The 17,536-nt window shown below is 38.8% G+C and overlaps 1 protein-coding gene across 9 annotated transcripts in view; it reads right to left on the bottom strand.

The window, feature by feature from the left end:
* Mef2c (myocyte enhancer factor 2C) overlaps positions 1–17,536 on the bottom strand; it is a 155,999-nt gene that overhangs the window by 33,485 nt on the left and 104,978 nt on the right. For all 9 annotated transcript variants that reach the window (XM_045133463.1, XM_045133466.1, XM_045133464.1 and 6 more), the window contains exons 4-5: positions 11,040–11,183; positions 2,029–2,215 (exon numbers count right to left, since the gene is read on the bottom strand). In XM_045133463.1, coding sequence (XP_044989398.1) covers positions 2,029–2,215; positions 11,040–11,183 — 331 coding nt within the window. The remainder of the gene's footprint in view (positions 1–2,028; positions 2,216–11,039; positions 11,184–17,536) is intronic.

The following is a 17,536-nucleotide window of genomic DNA, read 5'->3' as shown; positions in this document are numbered from 1 at the left end:
ATTACATTCAGCTTGATTCAAGTACTAAGAATAGTTGGACATTTTCTGAGCACATGTTCGTATCTCTAGGTCATTGTGAGTTGAACACCAGTGAGGATCTCATAGAAATGTATACACAAACCTGTGGCAAGCGTGTGTGAGTGTATGCTGTGCTTTATTTTTTTAATATATATATATGTATATATATGTATATGTATATATATGTATATATATGTATATGTATATATATACACAAAAATATATAATATATTAATATATATAAACATATATATTAAAATAATATATATATATTTGTTTATTTATTTGAGAGAGAGAGAAAGAGCAGAGAGAGAAAGAAAGAGAGAAGGAGAGAATGGATATATTTTATTTTTATTGCACATGTCTTCTAAATTAAACTAGCATAACATAGTTTCCCCCTTACATTCTTTTTTTTTTTAAATTTTTTTTTTTGTTTATTTCTATTTATTTGAAAGCGATGGACACAGAGAGAGAAAGAGGCAGATAGAGAGAGACAGATTGGGCGCGCCAGGGCCTCTGGCCACTGCAAACGAACTCCAGATGCGTGCGCCCCCTTGTGCATCTGGCTAACGTGGGTCCTGGAGAATCAAGCCTTGAACCGGGGTCCTTAGGCTTTACAGGCAAGCACTTAATCGCTAAGCCATCTCTCCAGCCCCCCCTTACATTCTTAATGTGAGAGTTTAGTATATGAATAAACACCGGACCAAATAACAACTCTCCAAGAAAAATGCCATCAGAGAACACAGGTGAAGTTTCTACAGAACAGGTAGCATTTCAGTAGGAAGATGGGAGGAAGTGGTAAGTTTTTGGTGTGTGTGTGTGTGTGTGTGTGTGTGTGTGCGCATGCTCGTGCGTATGTGTGTGGATGTATGTGTGTGTACAGGCATGCGCACATGCATGTGGAGGTTAGAGGTCAATATTAGTTACCTGCCTCAGTTGCGTCTTAACTACTGGCGCACAGCCTAGTTGGGTAACAAATGCCTCTCTGACTGGCTGTGAGAGCCGCTCAGTGGAAAGGAACCCATAACTGGAACTAGGAACCAAGTCAGAATCCTACGGATAGTTAAGATAATGGAGTCCAAGGAGAAGCACTTACTAGCCTTAGTCCTAAAGTGAGGCCACACCCACCAAAGTCCCTCTAAATTAACAATGCTTATCCCCTTCCACTTTATATTTTGAGACAGGGTCTCTTGCTGGACTTAGAATTCGTCAGCTCACTTAGCGAGACTAACTAGTCAGCAAGTCGTAACAACCCTCTTGCTTCCACCTCCCCAGCACTGAGTGCCACTGGGCTCGCTTTTATGTGGGCGCTGCAACGCTGAACATGATCTTCATGTTTGGCCAGCAAGCACCTGACCCACTGTGCCATCCCCTCATCACCTGGAAAAGGAGTATTTTTTTTTTTTAATTTTGTTTATTTTTATTTGAGAGCGACAGATGGAGAGAGAAAGGCAGAGAGAGAGAGAGAGAGAGAGAGAGAGAGAGAGAGAGAGAGAGAGAATGGGCGTGCCAGGGCCACCAGCCACTGCAAATGAACTCCAGACGCTAGCACCCCCTTGTGCATCTGGCTAACATGGGTCCTGGGGAATGGAGCCTCGAACCGGGGTCCTTAGGCTTCACAGGCAAGCGCTTAACCACTAAGCCATCTCTCCAGCCCCGAAAAAGAGTATTTTAAGCAGAGATCAGAAGCAAAAAAAGTATAGGCAGGATATTTGACATACTTCCCTGGAAAGTATGTGGCTAATGTATAGAAACTGGAAGACTTAAGTAACAGCCTGAAAAGACAAATTGTAGACTCTGCAATATTTTCAAAGATATGCTATAGAGATTGGGGTCCATCCACAGAATATCTAGGAAGGGTAGGTGTTAGTCAATGAAGGGACAAAAATAGGAAAATGAAATATATCTCATAAATAGCCTAGTGTTTGATGATGCCAAATAGGTTCATCCCAATGTCTTGATAAAATTATGTGGTTTTTTTTTTTTTTTTTTTTTTTGTTGAGGACATACCTGTGTTACCTGCACTTGGAGGTCGATGTGTTACACCTGGAGACATACTATTCCTCTGCAGAGAAGGGTGGGCCAGTGGCAGAAGGTTGGGGTTTCCCAGTGAGCTGACAGGGTTGCTGTACACCAGACTGTTGTGGCTAGATACTGGGATGGAGACTGGCATCTCAAAGTTGGGAGGTGGAACAGCCTGTAGAACAGTGAAAAAAAAAAAAAAAAAGTAAGAAAAAAGAATTGTAAGAGAAGTATTCAAGTACAGGTAACATTTAGTTTTCCAAGGAAACTTCCAGATTCCACACAATATGGTTTGTAGCCAACCATTAAGAAGAGCTTCAGGACATGTAGTCAGAAATGGATTTCTTTACTGTGCTTAGATCTCCTTCTTTGCACCTATTAGAAAAGGTTTTCACTTTTGTCTAAAACAAAGCCCGTTTTATTAAGCTCCATTGTCTCTGAATTCCATTCTATTAGGTAATAATTATTCATCTGTGATATATCTGAATCTTATGTCAGAAATGACTGTGAGATCAAAGGGACATGACTGTGGTGACTTCACTGAGAAAAAAGAGGATTAAAATGCAAACTAGAGCCTTTGGCTTAATTGCTTATTGAAGCATATTTATGCAGAAGTTTAATGCTACAACATCATCTTCAGGCATATGAATAGCACATATAGCTTAATTATTATTTTTAAAATTCTGTCTTTTAATAGTTCAAAAGATAATAGGCATTTTAAGATACAGGTTTCACCAGCGCTTGTATCATTCACTCACTCACATCTTAAAGGGATAGTTCAGAAAATATGCTATGTTTCACACTTTGGTTATGTGTGAACTGCCCCATGGAAAGACATAGCAGCTCCATTGAGAGAGTTGGCCAATATTTAGTGAACTAAAATGGCATGGATGTCTAATTAGAGGAATTTAGGTTTTGATAATTGATTTTTCAGTATTATTTTGGCAATTGAAACAAAACAATGTTTTGCTGCTTCCTGTGGTAATTCATCATAGTTATAAACACTCTTGTCTCTTGCTCATCCATTGTAATATTACAAATCAAGGTATGCTTTTAATTCCTTGTCAGAGAGACATACAGCATTTATAAAGAAAAGTTGACTACACACACACACATATGCGTGCACACACACATAAAAGATTCATACAAACCCTTAGAGGTTTACAATAAGTAATTGTTCTAGTTTAAATGCATGTATACCTGTGGCTCAGGGAATGTGCTGCTTTGAATTTTATTATCATCTTTTGTTACATCTAATAATAAGTAACTTCGAATAGCTGACTGGCTTGTATCATATATCTTGCTTTGTGTTACTTTATGTCTATGGTGGTGATAATTATAATATTGTTTCTCTGTTTACATGTATGCTTTCATGGACTTTTTTTTTTTTCATGGTTTTCTTCCATGTTATGGCAATACCAATATTGACAATGCTAAATGTTTCATGGCTTCTTCATTTATGTGAGTTAAATCATCATGTCACTGTTTTGAGGTAAATGAAAATGTTCGCGTGTTCTAGTGGCATTTATTATTCCTATCTTTTTCTTTAGTGCGCATGTGTGTGGCATATGAGTGTGTTTGTGGGAGACTGAAGTTGGTGTTGGGCATCTTCTTTAATTGCTCTTCATCTTATTAAAAAATATAAAAATTTTACTTATTTATCTTTGTGTGTATGTGTGTGTGTGTATGTGTTTGTGTGTGTTCTGAGGTCAGAGGACAACTTCGAGGTTTCTATGTTCCACTTTCCTGGAGACAGGGTATCTTGTTGCCATTGCCAGACTGCAAATGAATGTCTGTCCTGCTGTCCTCCAAGCTTTGCCTCCGTTGTCATGTGTGCACGGGGTGTGCATGGGGTATTTTGCAACCCTTTTTACCTGGGTGCCAGGGGACTGAACCCAGGCTGGAGGGCTTTGCAAGCAGACGCCTTTTTGCCCAATGAGCATCTCTCCATCCCTCCACGTTGTTTGATGAGACAAGGTCTCTCTCTGGTTCCTGGGCTTAGTCATTAGGCTGGACTAGCTGACCACCAAGCCCAAGGAACGTTCCCGTGTGGCTCCTTAGCTCTGGGTCTACAGGCACCCTCCAGCACAATTAGCTTTGGTGCACTAGAGCTAGGGATCCAAAGTCAGTCTCCCATATTTTCATGTTTGCAGCCTTATTGACTGAGCCATCTCCCCTAGCTCTTTTTGTTTTAAGTAATTCATGTGTTTTAATCCAGCTGACAGCAAATTATGTTTGAATAAACGTCATGACATAGTGGAATGTAAATGCTTGAATATAATGAATATATACACAAATGTCCAGACCCCTTTCAGACAACAAAAAACATTGGTGTGTGCTGTAAAGTAAATGTCTAGACAGTAAATAAAATACATCCTTTCAGTGAAAGGCTACGTAGCAATGGTGGACACCTGAGCAGACAAAGTAAAGTGATAGTGTTGAGCATCCTCCTCTGGTTCTCAACCGCTCTTCCTCTTTCTCTCTGTTCTGTGCCTAACTGATGACCCTCCAGACACATCCACGAGGCTTCCCAGTCAGTGGAAGAGCTACTACCAGCAGCGTAGACAGTGAGAGAGAAGGATGCCACAGTGTTCGTCACTTTGTTTGGCAACAGTTACGTGGCATGGGACGCATTCCTCGTGTGAAGGCTTGATCTCTGCTAGGGATGCACATCTTGCCCTGCTCTAGTGAATTCCTCCTCTCCTTGCCCCTGTGTTCTCGGGAGTAGTAACAACTTTGACGCTGCAAATCCTCACACTTCACTACTCTCTCTGGCTCTCTTTATCCACCTGTACAGTCCTTTAAGGAAAAGCTCTCCTCCATCACCTTTTGAGTTTTACACCTGTTTCTGGCTATGACTTTGGATCAGTTTATGAACTCTGTAGATCTAGAGAATGAGTACTCTGTAAATAGGAACATTTTGGAAATTTTCTCTGTAGCATAATAACGTGTGTGCTAACTTATCATATTTTGCACTGCTGTCACATCTTAATGGAGTTACCTGCCCTGTCCTTACCTTCCTGCTATTTACTCTCCACCTAACAATAAGGATTTTAATCCTTTCAGAGCACAAGTCTTCTGTAATGTGCCCATTTTACTCAAACAAGAAGCCAATTTCTTCCCAAAGCTTAGGAGATCCTACATGTTCCAGCTTTTACCAACCTCTATGATGTCACTTCCTGTCAGCCTTCTCCTCTTGACTCAATGCCATGATTAACCACATCCAAATTTTTTCTAGCCTTTTCAAAGACACCCATCATGATCATTCTACTCAATCTAACACCTTGCCTTGCTTCTTTCACATCTTTAGATTTTTCTTCTTTCTCACAAAATTGTCCAATGTTCAAAATGCTTTCATTGACTGTTTAATTTTATCCTTCTAAAATCGATGCTTTTTTTTAAAAGAGATAGAGAGATAGCTTAGCAGTTAAGGCCCTTGCCTGCGAAGCCTAAGGACTCAGGTTTGATTCTCCAGTACCCACATAAGTCACATGCACAAGGTGGTGCATTCATTTGGAGTTTGTTTGCAGTGGCTGAAAGTCCTGGCATGTCCAATTGCTATCTGCCCCCCCTCCACCGCCGAATAAGTAAACAAATAAAGTATTTAAAGAAATGGTGAGATGTGTCAAGTGGATCAAGGTCATCTAACTTGTGTGCAAATCTACTTTTGATACTAAATCACTGTGCAATACAATGTTAAGAAGTAAAATTTTGCAGTCAGAAGCTATACTAACATAATTGCTGGATATTAATAGCCTATTATTTGTGGGATATATGAACAATAAACCAATGTGACTGAGCTGTTGGGCAAAAAGTCAACTTTAAAGACACCCTTCTTTCATATTTACTCACAGTCCTTATTTTATTTATTTTATTTCATCACAGATGTTTTAATTTGTATGTACTCTTACTACTTACAGATATTTCACTGTTACAGTGTCCCTAAACAGTAGCTACAGAAGTACATCTCTCCTGCACGCTGACTGTGTCTCAGCAGAGAGCAAAGCCCAGATGCCCTGTCCCCCGGGGGTTGTAGGAGCATTTCATAATCCAGAACACTATTAATAATTATGCAATGAGTTCTCAACAATCTTAATAATACTTCTGAGAAAGTCATTATACGCCTCTTCATTCTGACCCCAAGAATTAACTGGTTTCTATCACAATAGAACTTAACATTTAATGGTGATTTCTACAAAACTCATGTGTGATTGGCTGAATGGCAGTCAGATGCCATTCTGATGTCAAAGGATACATCAAAAATATAGATTTTATAATATATCCCAGCATCCTTTGTGTTATTCTTTGTCTCATTTTTACCAGGGACTTGCTATGATAATTTGGAAGCAAATTGCATGATTAAAAATGACCACAATTTAAGCCGGGCATGGTGGTGCACACCTTTAATCCCAGCACTCGGGAGGCAGAGGTAGGAAGATTGCTGTGAGTTCAAGGTCACCCTGAGAATACAGAGTTAATTCCAGGTCAGCCTGAGACATTACCTTGAAAAACCAAAAAACAAAACAAAACAAAAAACCCCCCACAATTAGAAGATATCTTAGAGAGCCAGAAATAACAGCCTTTCTCCAAGAAATTTCAGTTGTAGTTTCAGGTTGTGTTAATAAATTGCCACTTACCCAGGCAAGTCATTTAAAGTCCATTGAACTCAATTTCCTTGTCTGTGAAGTAATGGTTGCATGACTAAAGAGACCGAACAGCTCTAAATATTTTGGGAGTAAGGAAGAGGTAATAGTAACATGTGCATGTTTTGAAGAAATAGACATTGTTTCTTTTCTTGACTTTTTACAATAAGTTAACTTTAAAACCTTTTTACTTTAAAAATTTGTCTCAAAAACATAACATAAATTAAAAACTTGCAAATATCTCCATGGTTATGTTCCAAATTTTTAGAATATTTAAATAAGTATAATAAAATATGGAGTGACTCAATAAAAAAACTGTGAACAGAAATGGCTGCATAATTTGCAGGGCTCAAGGATGAGGAGAGGGGGGTCTTATTTGGAAAGGATTACAAGATGGTGAAGCAGACCTTTGACATGAAAGTCAAAGAGAGACTGGTGGGAGTGGAAGGGTGAAATCAACGTTGAAGGTCAGGGAGATGCAGGAGGAGATGGGAGAGGGTTGGATGTACAACTAAAACTAAGTACACATATTAATAAAGACTTAAAAAATTAAAATTAAAAAGTTGTAATTAAATCCTGAGGGATCTAGCATTATGAATAAGTTAATGTCAGAGAATAGCTTTGTGATAAAGGCTAGTACAGTCTCCCCTTACCCTCTTTAATAAAAATGTATTAATAATCTCAATATGGCAACAGTAGGGCTTGCAGCCAAACTCTGCCTTGGGAGAGTATGGTCTTGAGAGCTGTAGTCATGAGGGCTGAAACGCCATTGGTTTCTAGCTCAAAACACACTGGTTCTTGTTGTGCCAGGGCATCTCAGTCAGAAGGACATCTGACCTCTCATTCAACATCACTCTTCCCCTGAGTTTTCCACAAAGAAATTTCCAAAGAAAGTCAAATAGATCATTTTGGACAAAATGCATTCATTAATGGGATTTCTACTACTGGACAAAATCCTTTGTACTCCTCCCACTCACCACATAAATTATATCCCTTTATACTGGGCAACCATAGCAGGCTACAGAGCTTGTAGCAGCGAAAACAATGTCCTGCCGCACTGATGACTCATGGCTACCAATTGCTTACATCTCACTTCCTTCAAGGCTTTCTTATAACTTTCATATAAACTTATTTGATCCTCCATTCCTCAGTGCCCAGACTCCTCATTGTCTAAGTTCTTCTGAGCACCTGTTCTCACTTTCCTTGTGTTCAATATCTACAAGTCAAATGCGGATCATGGTGTGGTGACCACTCCAAATGCATTCTACCTACTTCCCACCAGAACAACCCCCCAGGTGCTTCACCATTTTGCTCTGACCTTGTAAGTTTGGTTGTATTCCATCTTTTCCCCTTTTCTTGGAACACTTTACTACATTGTCCCCATCAACCTACATGTTCAGTATTTTCCTTCTGGCAAGCATTCCTCCTCTGCATATAAGTAATTTCAAGTGCTTTTCATTTGGCTTCCTCTGTTGACATTATGACTCTCTCTTCATAGTTCATTATTTTGAAGAAAATATAGACTGTGTCTTTCCACTTCTTCCTTTTTCATTTATTTCCAACCAATCTTGCTTCCAGCCCTCACTCATTCAGCCCTTTTCCTAATCCCTAACTCTTCACTGTGAAGTCCTGAGTGAACCGTAGCGGACTCAGCAAGAGGAAATGCTGGTTGACAAGACTCCAAGTCACCCATGAATTTATTTCATGTAATTGAGGAATATGGGCATAAATTATATGAGCCCAACAGGTGACTGCAATATTAAATGTTCTATTTTAAAAGGGAAACACTTCAAACTGTGTCTTTGAAATAGAAAAACAGCCTGTAATGTTTTTAAAGAGGCGGGGACACTCTTTGCACACAAAGGGCAGAGTGTCCTTGCCCTGCTGTAAATGTTTTAGCAGCTGTGGAAACTTTCAACAAAACTGACTTCCAGCCACCGAAAGTGATGTGCGAAAACTAGGGTTCTCATCGTGGAGACAGAAACGTTTACTACAGATGTGAAGACTCTGTGGCCCTGCCACTGACTGCGTGGCTCGTTTTTTTTTACCACACAGCCCACAAACTCTCAAGCGGTTTTTCATCTCCTGCTACATACCACTGTACCTCTTAACAAATCATGTATCTTGATTTTGAACGTCTTACATGACAAGGTGAAACACTCTGAAGGATTCCAATCCACACCTCTCAACCCCTCAAAATACACATTCCCCTGGAACTCTACTCTTGGTTGGGAATACCCACATTGAGAGTGGCCAGCCACACTGCTAGTATTTGCCCACTCCTTATCCCCCCAAGGTAGAGGCTCCTACACACTCTACAGTCCTAGGCTGGCCTCAAGCTCACAGTGATGCTCCTATCTGACTCTCAAATGGTAGGACTGAACGTGTGCACCACCATACCTGGCCACCGGGGTTCCCTTTATCTGAAACATGAAAGGTGCTTTGTCTTCACATGCTACATTCAAATCTTTGTCCATACAACTTCAAACTTACGTTATATATTACAGTAAGAGAAACTTAGGCCATGAGAATTATTAAAAGTTGGTCGCAAAGAGCTGTTGCTTGCCTTTTCCTGGGTAAGATAAAATCTAAATAGATATTTTACCATTTACTAATTCTGAGTAGATTTATCTCAAGTGCATGGTTGTGCATAACAGGAAACACTCCAATGGATAAAGTGTTCACTATGAACATGGTGGATATAGAACTTGATTTTATGAAATCTTTAGAAATTCACAGCACAGCTTTCCTTTACCATATAGTGTATTATAAAGTTATACCTCTGACATTTCACTTAATAAAAGAAAAAGACATGCATTTACGAAGATAGAACTTTTAATATGGACATATTATAAAAATAAATTTTTAAAGGTTCAAGTTCATCTAATAAATGTTGAGTGTACATTGACTACATCAAAGCACTAATGCATTTTTTGAATATAGATGAGGTTATGGCTTAGGGCTTTGGCTTCAAATATCCACACATGTTTCCAGGCTTGGCCACACATGCCTTTAATCCCAGCACAAGTAGGCAGAGGTAGGAGGATCGTCGCAAGTTTGGGCTCACCCTGAGATTACATAATGAATTCCAGGTCAGCCTGAGCTAGAGCAAGCCTGTACCTTGAAACCTCCTTCCCTGCAACCCCACCAAAAATTCCACATATATAACCATCAAAGCCTATTTGCACTACAGAGTTGAACTCAAAACTCATGGTTTATGTTATTTTGCTAAGCTTCCAAAAAATGTGTCTTTTTTTTTTTTTTTAAAGGAAATAATCACCTACTAAGGAGCTTGTGTACAATTTGGATGCAGGCACTGTTATTGACAGCATGTGAGCCTTGAGCGCGTCCCTTTGGTGCTGGGGAATTAACATTGATTGGCGACAGAGCATAAATAAAAACATGATGTACTTTCAACCCTTATACATGTGGGCAAACAAGATAATACATGCACAGCTATTTCTCTTAAGTATCTGGCAAGGCATATGGTCAATTGTTAGAAAATTTCTGACTTGGTTAAGACAAAATTTAGCAAAATGTTAAAGCATGGGAAACGCTTGTGTAGGCAAAGCAGGTAGTGCTCTGAGGAAAGCTTCACAATTGCACCCCAGCACACACGTTGAGATCTTACCATTAGGTTTCATGCAGTCGGTTCCTACAACGCATTAGCTTTAACCCTTTAGTGCTGTTGTGGCTTTTCATGTGGAGAGTGTTTTATTCAGAAACCGGCTTTTGCTTAAGTGGTAGTTGTCAGTTTATATTATCTGGTCTCTGCGTACAATACGTCTGTGGACTTTATTGCAAATCTTCACATTTGTTTAGGAAGTGATTCTAGTATTTTACCAGTATATTGAGCTTTGTGTGAGAACTATGTGTTTCAAAGACTGTGTAAACTGAGGGCATGTTGCCTTGATCTTTTTCTTCCTCTTGTGAATTGTTTTAGCTCCGGATGAACTTCTCGATGGCAACTCTTTGAGATGATGTCATTTTCAGCATCCCATCGGGTCTGCTTTCTAAAATGCACTGCCCGTGGGATGAGATGGCTACTTTGTCTGTGTGACTTTGCAATGCTTCTTAGAGCAAGCCATCACTGACAGGGTTAAGGTAGGTTACTGTAGCAGTTATCAGCAGACCAGCCATCTACCTTTGGTACTTACAGGAATTTTATGACTCTTGATCATATTATCAAATTCTTCATTAATTTTTTTGTATTTTTCTTCAGTGCGTGGGGTGAGTGCGTAAGAGGAGTCAGGATCGGGGCTTTCACAGCCTTTGTTTTCCTTCTTGTTCAATGCCTGCCAGGTTCAGAGAAATACCGAGAGTAAAAAAAAAGTGAAGGGTGTTCCGAGTACTTACACACAATCTCTGTCTGCTGATCATTAGGTCAATATCTTCGTTAATTTTCCTGTACTTGTCCTCAGACTCCGGGCTGTGACCCACCGAGTCGTCAGCGTCGGGATCTGGGCTGTCACAGCCATTAAGGCCTTTCTTTCTCAATGTCTGAAATACATAATTTTGGAAAGTTCAAACCTAGACAAAGGCTGTAAGAGACATTCGGGGATCTCACAGAAATTCAAGCTATCCAGTATTTCAGGTTATTACATATATCATTTTACAGTATAAAAAGGAAACCCCAGGGAAAGACAGTGTTATTTCAATAGAGCACTTATAAGTTTAAAAATATAACTGAGAAATATTCCTTTTGCAGCTATATTCAGTCAGTGAATGAAGAGAGAGAGGTTTTTTGATAATGAATCAGGTAGAAATATCTAAAAATGAAAAAAAAAACAACAATTACAACAGAACACAATTAAGGTGGCAAACTGCAATACACTTTCTTCCCACAGAAATATTAGAAGTAAGGAAGTTACACAATAATTTCAAACCTATGATGACCAGAAAAGCAGAAACTCTGGACTCATCTATCTGAATTTAACAGAATGGTTGGCATGAAAGCCTGTCCTGTTACCCTGCACTTAACAGCAGAAGGGCACAAGAGAAACCAGCTAATATTGTTACCAAATATTGATGAGGAATGTTCAGAAATGGTGCTTCTTTGTCTCTGTGTGTGAAATTCTGCATTGAAATTTCTAGGACTGAGAAGCTATCTTTCCTCAGCTTGAGCTGTAAGAAATGTCTAAACATCTGAGTTTAAGGCTTCGTTATGTGGAGCTGAGCTGAGTAAGACAAAGATCATTGCATTGCAGGTAACCAAGGAGCAACCGAACTGTGAGAGTTCTCCCCCTTCAGCTGATGCTCTGTTCTGACACTCGAAAGAAAAGTCAGTGGCTTATTTCCAACCTCCTGTCTCCAGGATGCATGTCTGGTCTAGTCTTAGCTGTCACTAAGGGATAAATACTAATATCACAGTTTAAAAAAGTATGAGTCAGGTGTCATAAGTTTGACTTGAAAATAAACCTAATAGCTGCCACCTTAACTGTACACAAGCCAACATACAGAGATATCGTGTTTTAAAATATTTTATCTATTTATTAGAGAGAAGGGGGATGAGATAGATAGATAGATAGATAGATAGATAGATAGATAGATAGAGACAGAGACAGAGAGAAGGAGCACTCCAGGGCCCACAGCCACTGCAAATGAACTCCAGACACATGTGCCATCTTGTACATCTGGCTTATGTTGGTACTGGGGAATTGAAGCTGAGTTCTTACGCTTCATAGGCAAGCACCTTAGCAGCAAAGCCATCTCTCCAGCCCAATATTGTGTTTTTACAGATCTCAAAACTTTTGGATAATCACACAGTTTTCCATGCTACTTATTAATAGATGACATGCAATGTTTCTTAATTTTCCTGGTGCTAACTACCATATTTATATGCCTCTTGTCAATGGAAAGTTCAGCTGTTATCATTTTAATGAAATACTGAGCTCACATACAAATAAATAAGTGCTGCCCCATCAAGCTGAGGAACCAAAAGCTGAAACAACACTCCATCTTTAATTCATGCTCTTGTAGAAAACAATAAAATATGATTTTAAAAGAAGGAGTCCATCCAGAAAATTTAAATTTAATCCATTAGCTTTTATAAAGGTGTAAGACGAAATATTGCTTAATATTAAACTTCTGAGGCAATGAAGTTTATTTTTATTTTTTACTTAAAATCAACCTAAGAAAAGTTACCAATTCTATATCTAGGTTATAGTACAACTCTGTAAATATTTATTAATGTTATAGTGGTATAATATAACAAACATATGGTTACAGCTTATTATGTGGTAAGATGTTTGAATATTAAAATGAATATTTTGACACAAGATGATAAAATATACGCTTATAATCTTAGGGGAATTTATAATTGGTGGGGCCACCTGGCCCCTCTCATGGATTCTCAACTATGATTTCTGGTACAGCATAAGTGCTCCTAAAGTGTTCCTATAGTACTACTACAAAGGACAAGTCAACACTCTAGAATGATACACCTGTTTACTTAGCTCCCTATATTTTAAATTCTGTCGCTCGCATTATCTTAAACACAAGAGCACTCTTCTAGGTGAGAGGTATTTGTTAGGCTATCATGTGTTTCTGCTTTGATCTCTGCCCATCCTTGAGCTTTTCAGAAAACCTTGAGTGTCTTACACAATATTCTACATATCTTTCCTAAGAATCCATTTATGTAGGGGAAAATAGGTAAGATCAAGTAAATAGCCAGTATTTTTCAAGTTATCTATATTTCAATAGACATATTAAAATATTCTGATGTAATTATTTAATTTAAAGCTTTATATGCTATTAGAATCTTACCAGATAGATTTTTTTCAATGTATCTTTTATCTAATAAATCTCATTGTAGAAATTATTGTTGTTTTGATAATGCAGATTTCTGACAACAGAACGTAAGGGTTAGGAGAGGCCTATCAACTGTCATGAAATTCCATCTGGCACATACATGTGTGCTAAATAACCTCACAAAGCCTTTGAGGGGGTAAACACTGTGTTTGGTTTAGAAAAATTCAAACACCACTTACATTTCCTTGAAATATGTCTACAAATATTAACCCATTCTCTCTCACAAATGTCTCATAAAAAGTCTAGGAGACAAAAGCCAGATCTCAAGCCAGTTGGGCCAAATATGATGGCTTGCGCATCAGTCACCGCTTGCGGACAAGGTAGGGCTTGCCTTTTCCTTGTCCAAGCTTTCTTATACTTGTGAAGGGCGGGATACAGATCATCTCTCTCTCCCATTCATGTTCAACTATAGCAGTTCACTAAATGCTGTTACAAGTGAACTAGAAATTTACAAACAAATTAGGTGTGGAGAAATTTTAAATTTGAAACTCTGGGTATATATTAAAAACTCCCAGATATCAAATTTTAGTCAAGTGAGTGTATCTGTTAGCAAAACACTTAGTTCATGCATCAAGAGACTGATTATATCAACAAGTCACTTTGTACCTGAAGTATATGTAAACTATTAAAAGAAAACAAACCCAGTAGCATGGATTCACAAAAGAAAGGGCACATGATGAGGAGAGGAAAAAACAGTGTCTCATTTTCTCCCAATAAATTTTTCTTGTATCTGACTACATTTTCTTTCAATGACTATCACCCATATTTAAATAATGGTTCCAGTTAAACTATGTTATTTAAAGAAGAGCTTCTTGAGATATACAAACACAAAGTCCAAGAGCAAATTAATATTGAGTCCCAAATTTGCATAATCACATAACCAGATTTGGAAAATTTGTTCAAAAACATGATCCTCAGCTTAGTGCTTGTATAACATATTTCTGCCAAGAACAAATGATTATGGTGGCGTTAGAAAGCTCTGGAAATGGAAATGGTGGCACAAATTTGAAAACCATGGTGTGAATGTGGAGCGGGAAGAACAGCTTTATCTTTATTATATTAGAAATCTACAGCTGTTTAATGATGACAAAGGAATTGCTGTTAGATCCAGCCAAGTCAGTCTACTCACAGTAATGAATAGTCAATATGAGCTAAGGCTTACTAAATGGATACTAAGCATTATTCCTTCAGGCCCTTTTCTAGCCAAACTCAAATCTCTGCTATTAGCTTTAAAAGTGTCTCTGATCTTTTATACGCGTCATTGGTCAGGTAATGCCTGTACTTAAATTGTTAACTCTTTTATAGGGAATAGGAGTCCTATAGATTTCATGTATCTCACCTGACAATATTTTGAAAAGAATTTCTTTTTTCCTGTATGTCAAGATGAGGTAAGAAATCTATGGAAACCACCAGTTTCTTTCTCCGTACATCTAAAAAGACTTTCCCATGAGAGAACTCTGCAAGTCTTCCATGAGCCTGTATGATGAAGCCAGCTTGCCACAGGAGAGTGACACTTTTGGAAATGATCAATTCTCTGTAGAGGCTTCTGTAGTATATTTGCAAAAACAGTGATTGTCACACCATGAGCTGAGAGCAGCCGCTCTTAGAGAAGTAATTGGATTGACAGAAGGTGACATAGTCCAAACAATAAACGGGAGAAGGAGCTCAGGCAGGTAGTCCAACCACCACGCGGAATCTGTCCTCACAGACATGTGGGCATATGGACCTGCATTGTTACATTTGTTCATCATGAAAACTTGAAATATGTATAAACTGCTGATGAGAGGTGACAGGTGCTTCAAAAATTCTAATGAAATAGATGTACGGGAACAGATTCTATTTTGTTACCAAAAGGAATGTAAATGGAAAAAGAATACCACATGTAGGCTTATTTCTTGTCTTAAGCATTATGTTCTGTACTAAATAATCCCTTTCCTACAACATGGTTACAACTGTTTTGTTTTTTTTTTAGATCATATATATTGGTATATCTAATTGCTCACTTTTTTGTTTTCAAAATTATTTCTAAGTATAAATAAGTTACGAAATATTTGTCCCTTCTCAATTCTATGGAGCTACATAGATTATGTCATTGCTATTTTAGGTGAAGTTCAACTGCTTTTCAGAGAACCATCACCACAGATTTAGTGAACCTAATCAGTTACTCCCTATGTCTGCAGTTTCAAAACTAACAATACATACTGCCATTGTCTTATTTTTGATATATACATATCTGTACTTTTGAAACTTAAAATCCCTTTGTGAAAACGCCCAATGAATCTCATTAATCTTTGTTAAAAATCCAAGTAATGGCCCTTTCTCCCTGACTTGCCTGACCCAGACTTTGGAGGGTTCATGTGTCAAGAAGATATGATGTAATCACTCTTAGTAGCTGCATGGATGTAAGGAAAGTCATCAACTTAGGAAAAACAGTTTCCCTTCCTCTGTCTCTGAATCGGGTTTTGCTTGTCTTTAGCAGCTTTACAAAGGTCAGTGTGCGCAGGCACCAAGAGGAACAGTCTTTAGGCAGCAGTCCACCCCACGGGAGTGGGGAGCCCGGTGGAGAGGGAGCCAGCTCACTGTGCTGCAGTCCCAACACTGATGCTCTAGAGGCATCTGTGGCATCTGGGGAGTGGCACCTCAACCTGAAGACATTGCTTTGTATTTGGAATCAGGCAAGGGGATTTCAAAGCTCAAAGCTCTGAACAGGGCAGAGAGATGGCTTAGTGGTTAAGGTGTTTGCCTGAGAAGCCAAAGGACCCATGTTTGATTCTCCAGGACCTGTGTAAGCCATTCAAAATGGTGCATGTGTCTGGAGTTCATTTACAGTGCATGAAGGCCCAGGTGCACCCATTCTCTCCATTCTCTGCTGCTTTCTTTTTCTCAAATAAATAAAATTAAATTTTTTTAAAAAAGCTCTGAACAAATCTGTACTGCAGTTTTGTTACTTTATTATTTCTACAGATCACTTAGGCAGGAGGGCAAGATTAATTGCCAAGAAAAATTTCAACAGGTGTTAATAATGAAAACTGTAAGTATTATCTATACAATATCTATTGTGTCATAATTCCTGTTTGTTCATATTCTAGAAATAAAGGCACACTAAAATATGGGAGGTTAGTACAATAGACAAATAGGCCATAATTAAAAAAGCAGATCATGTTTGGAATAAGAAAAAATTGATGTTGCAAAATTTACCTATTTGTGATAAAAAATTAAGAAGCTGGAAATATGAAATTGTTACACTCTAAACCATCAGATTATTAGCATTCATTCTAACAAGACATTTACTTCTGCGGAGGAAAGGTGTGTGGTGGTGGTGGCAGCAGGGGCTTTTCAGGTTTTGGGCACCTTTTCTCAAAGGACAATATAAGAATTGAACTTTTTATAGTATTTTCTTTTCATGTTTCAGTAGGGGCACAGACAAGATTAATTAAAGATTTGAATAAGTTTTAGTGTACTGAACATAAGGGTTTATTTGTTCACTACTTGTTTTTTAATGGCCGCAAGTTATTTCATATAAACACTCGGACAGTGAAAGTTTCTAGAATCATTGGGACTCCGGAGCAGATGAGGCCAGGAGTCATCTGGCCTCTCCTTACGCCTCCCGGAAGGTGAGGCACCGGGGGTTAAGCGGCACTCGGGTTCTCCCTCAGCCCGCCATCCTCGGTTCTTCCTCCACAGTCAAACCGAGACATCGTCACCGCCTCACTGTAGACTTCTGTCAGGACTGGGGCTGAGGTGATTTCTCCACCACTCATGCACAGGCTTAACTACAGACATTATTCTGTTACAGCATTAATCATCTATCCATTGTTGATTATTCATGTGTTTGTATCCTTTGCTACTCTGGAAAGTCATTCACAAAACCTTTTCCTCCATATGCTCTGGAGTTTCAGTGCCGAACGCTCATCTGACATACTTCAGAAGCACAGCTCTCAACACGTGCTGGCTACCTGATCAGGACACACGTTTCCCCGCAGGTTTAATGTTGGCAGGGGCATCTCAACTGGCCCAAAGTGGTCTCCCCATTTTGAGGTAGA

This window comes from Jaculus jaculus, chromosome 14, assembly GCF_020740685.1.
Source record: "Jaculus jaculus isolate mJacJac1 chromosome 14, mJacJac1.mat.Y.cur, whole genome shotgun sequence".
In the NCBI taxonomy this organism is placed as follows: Eukaryota; Metazoa; Chordata; class Mammalia; order Rodentia; family Dipodidae; genus Jaculus; species Jaculus jaculus.
This window is presented reverse-complemented; position numbering and strand designations above follow the sequence as displayed.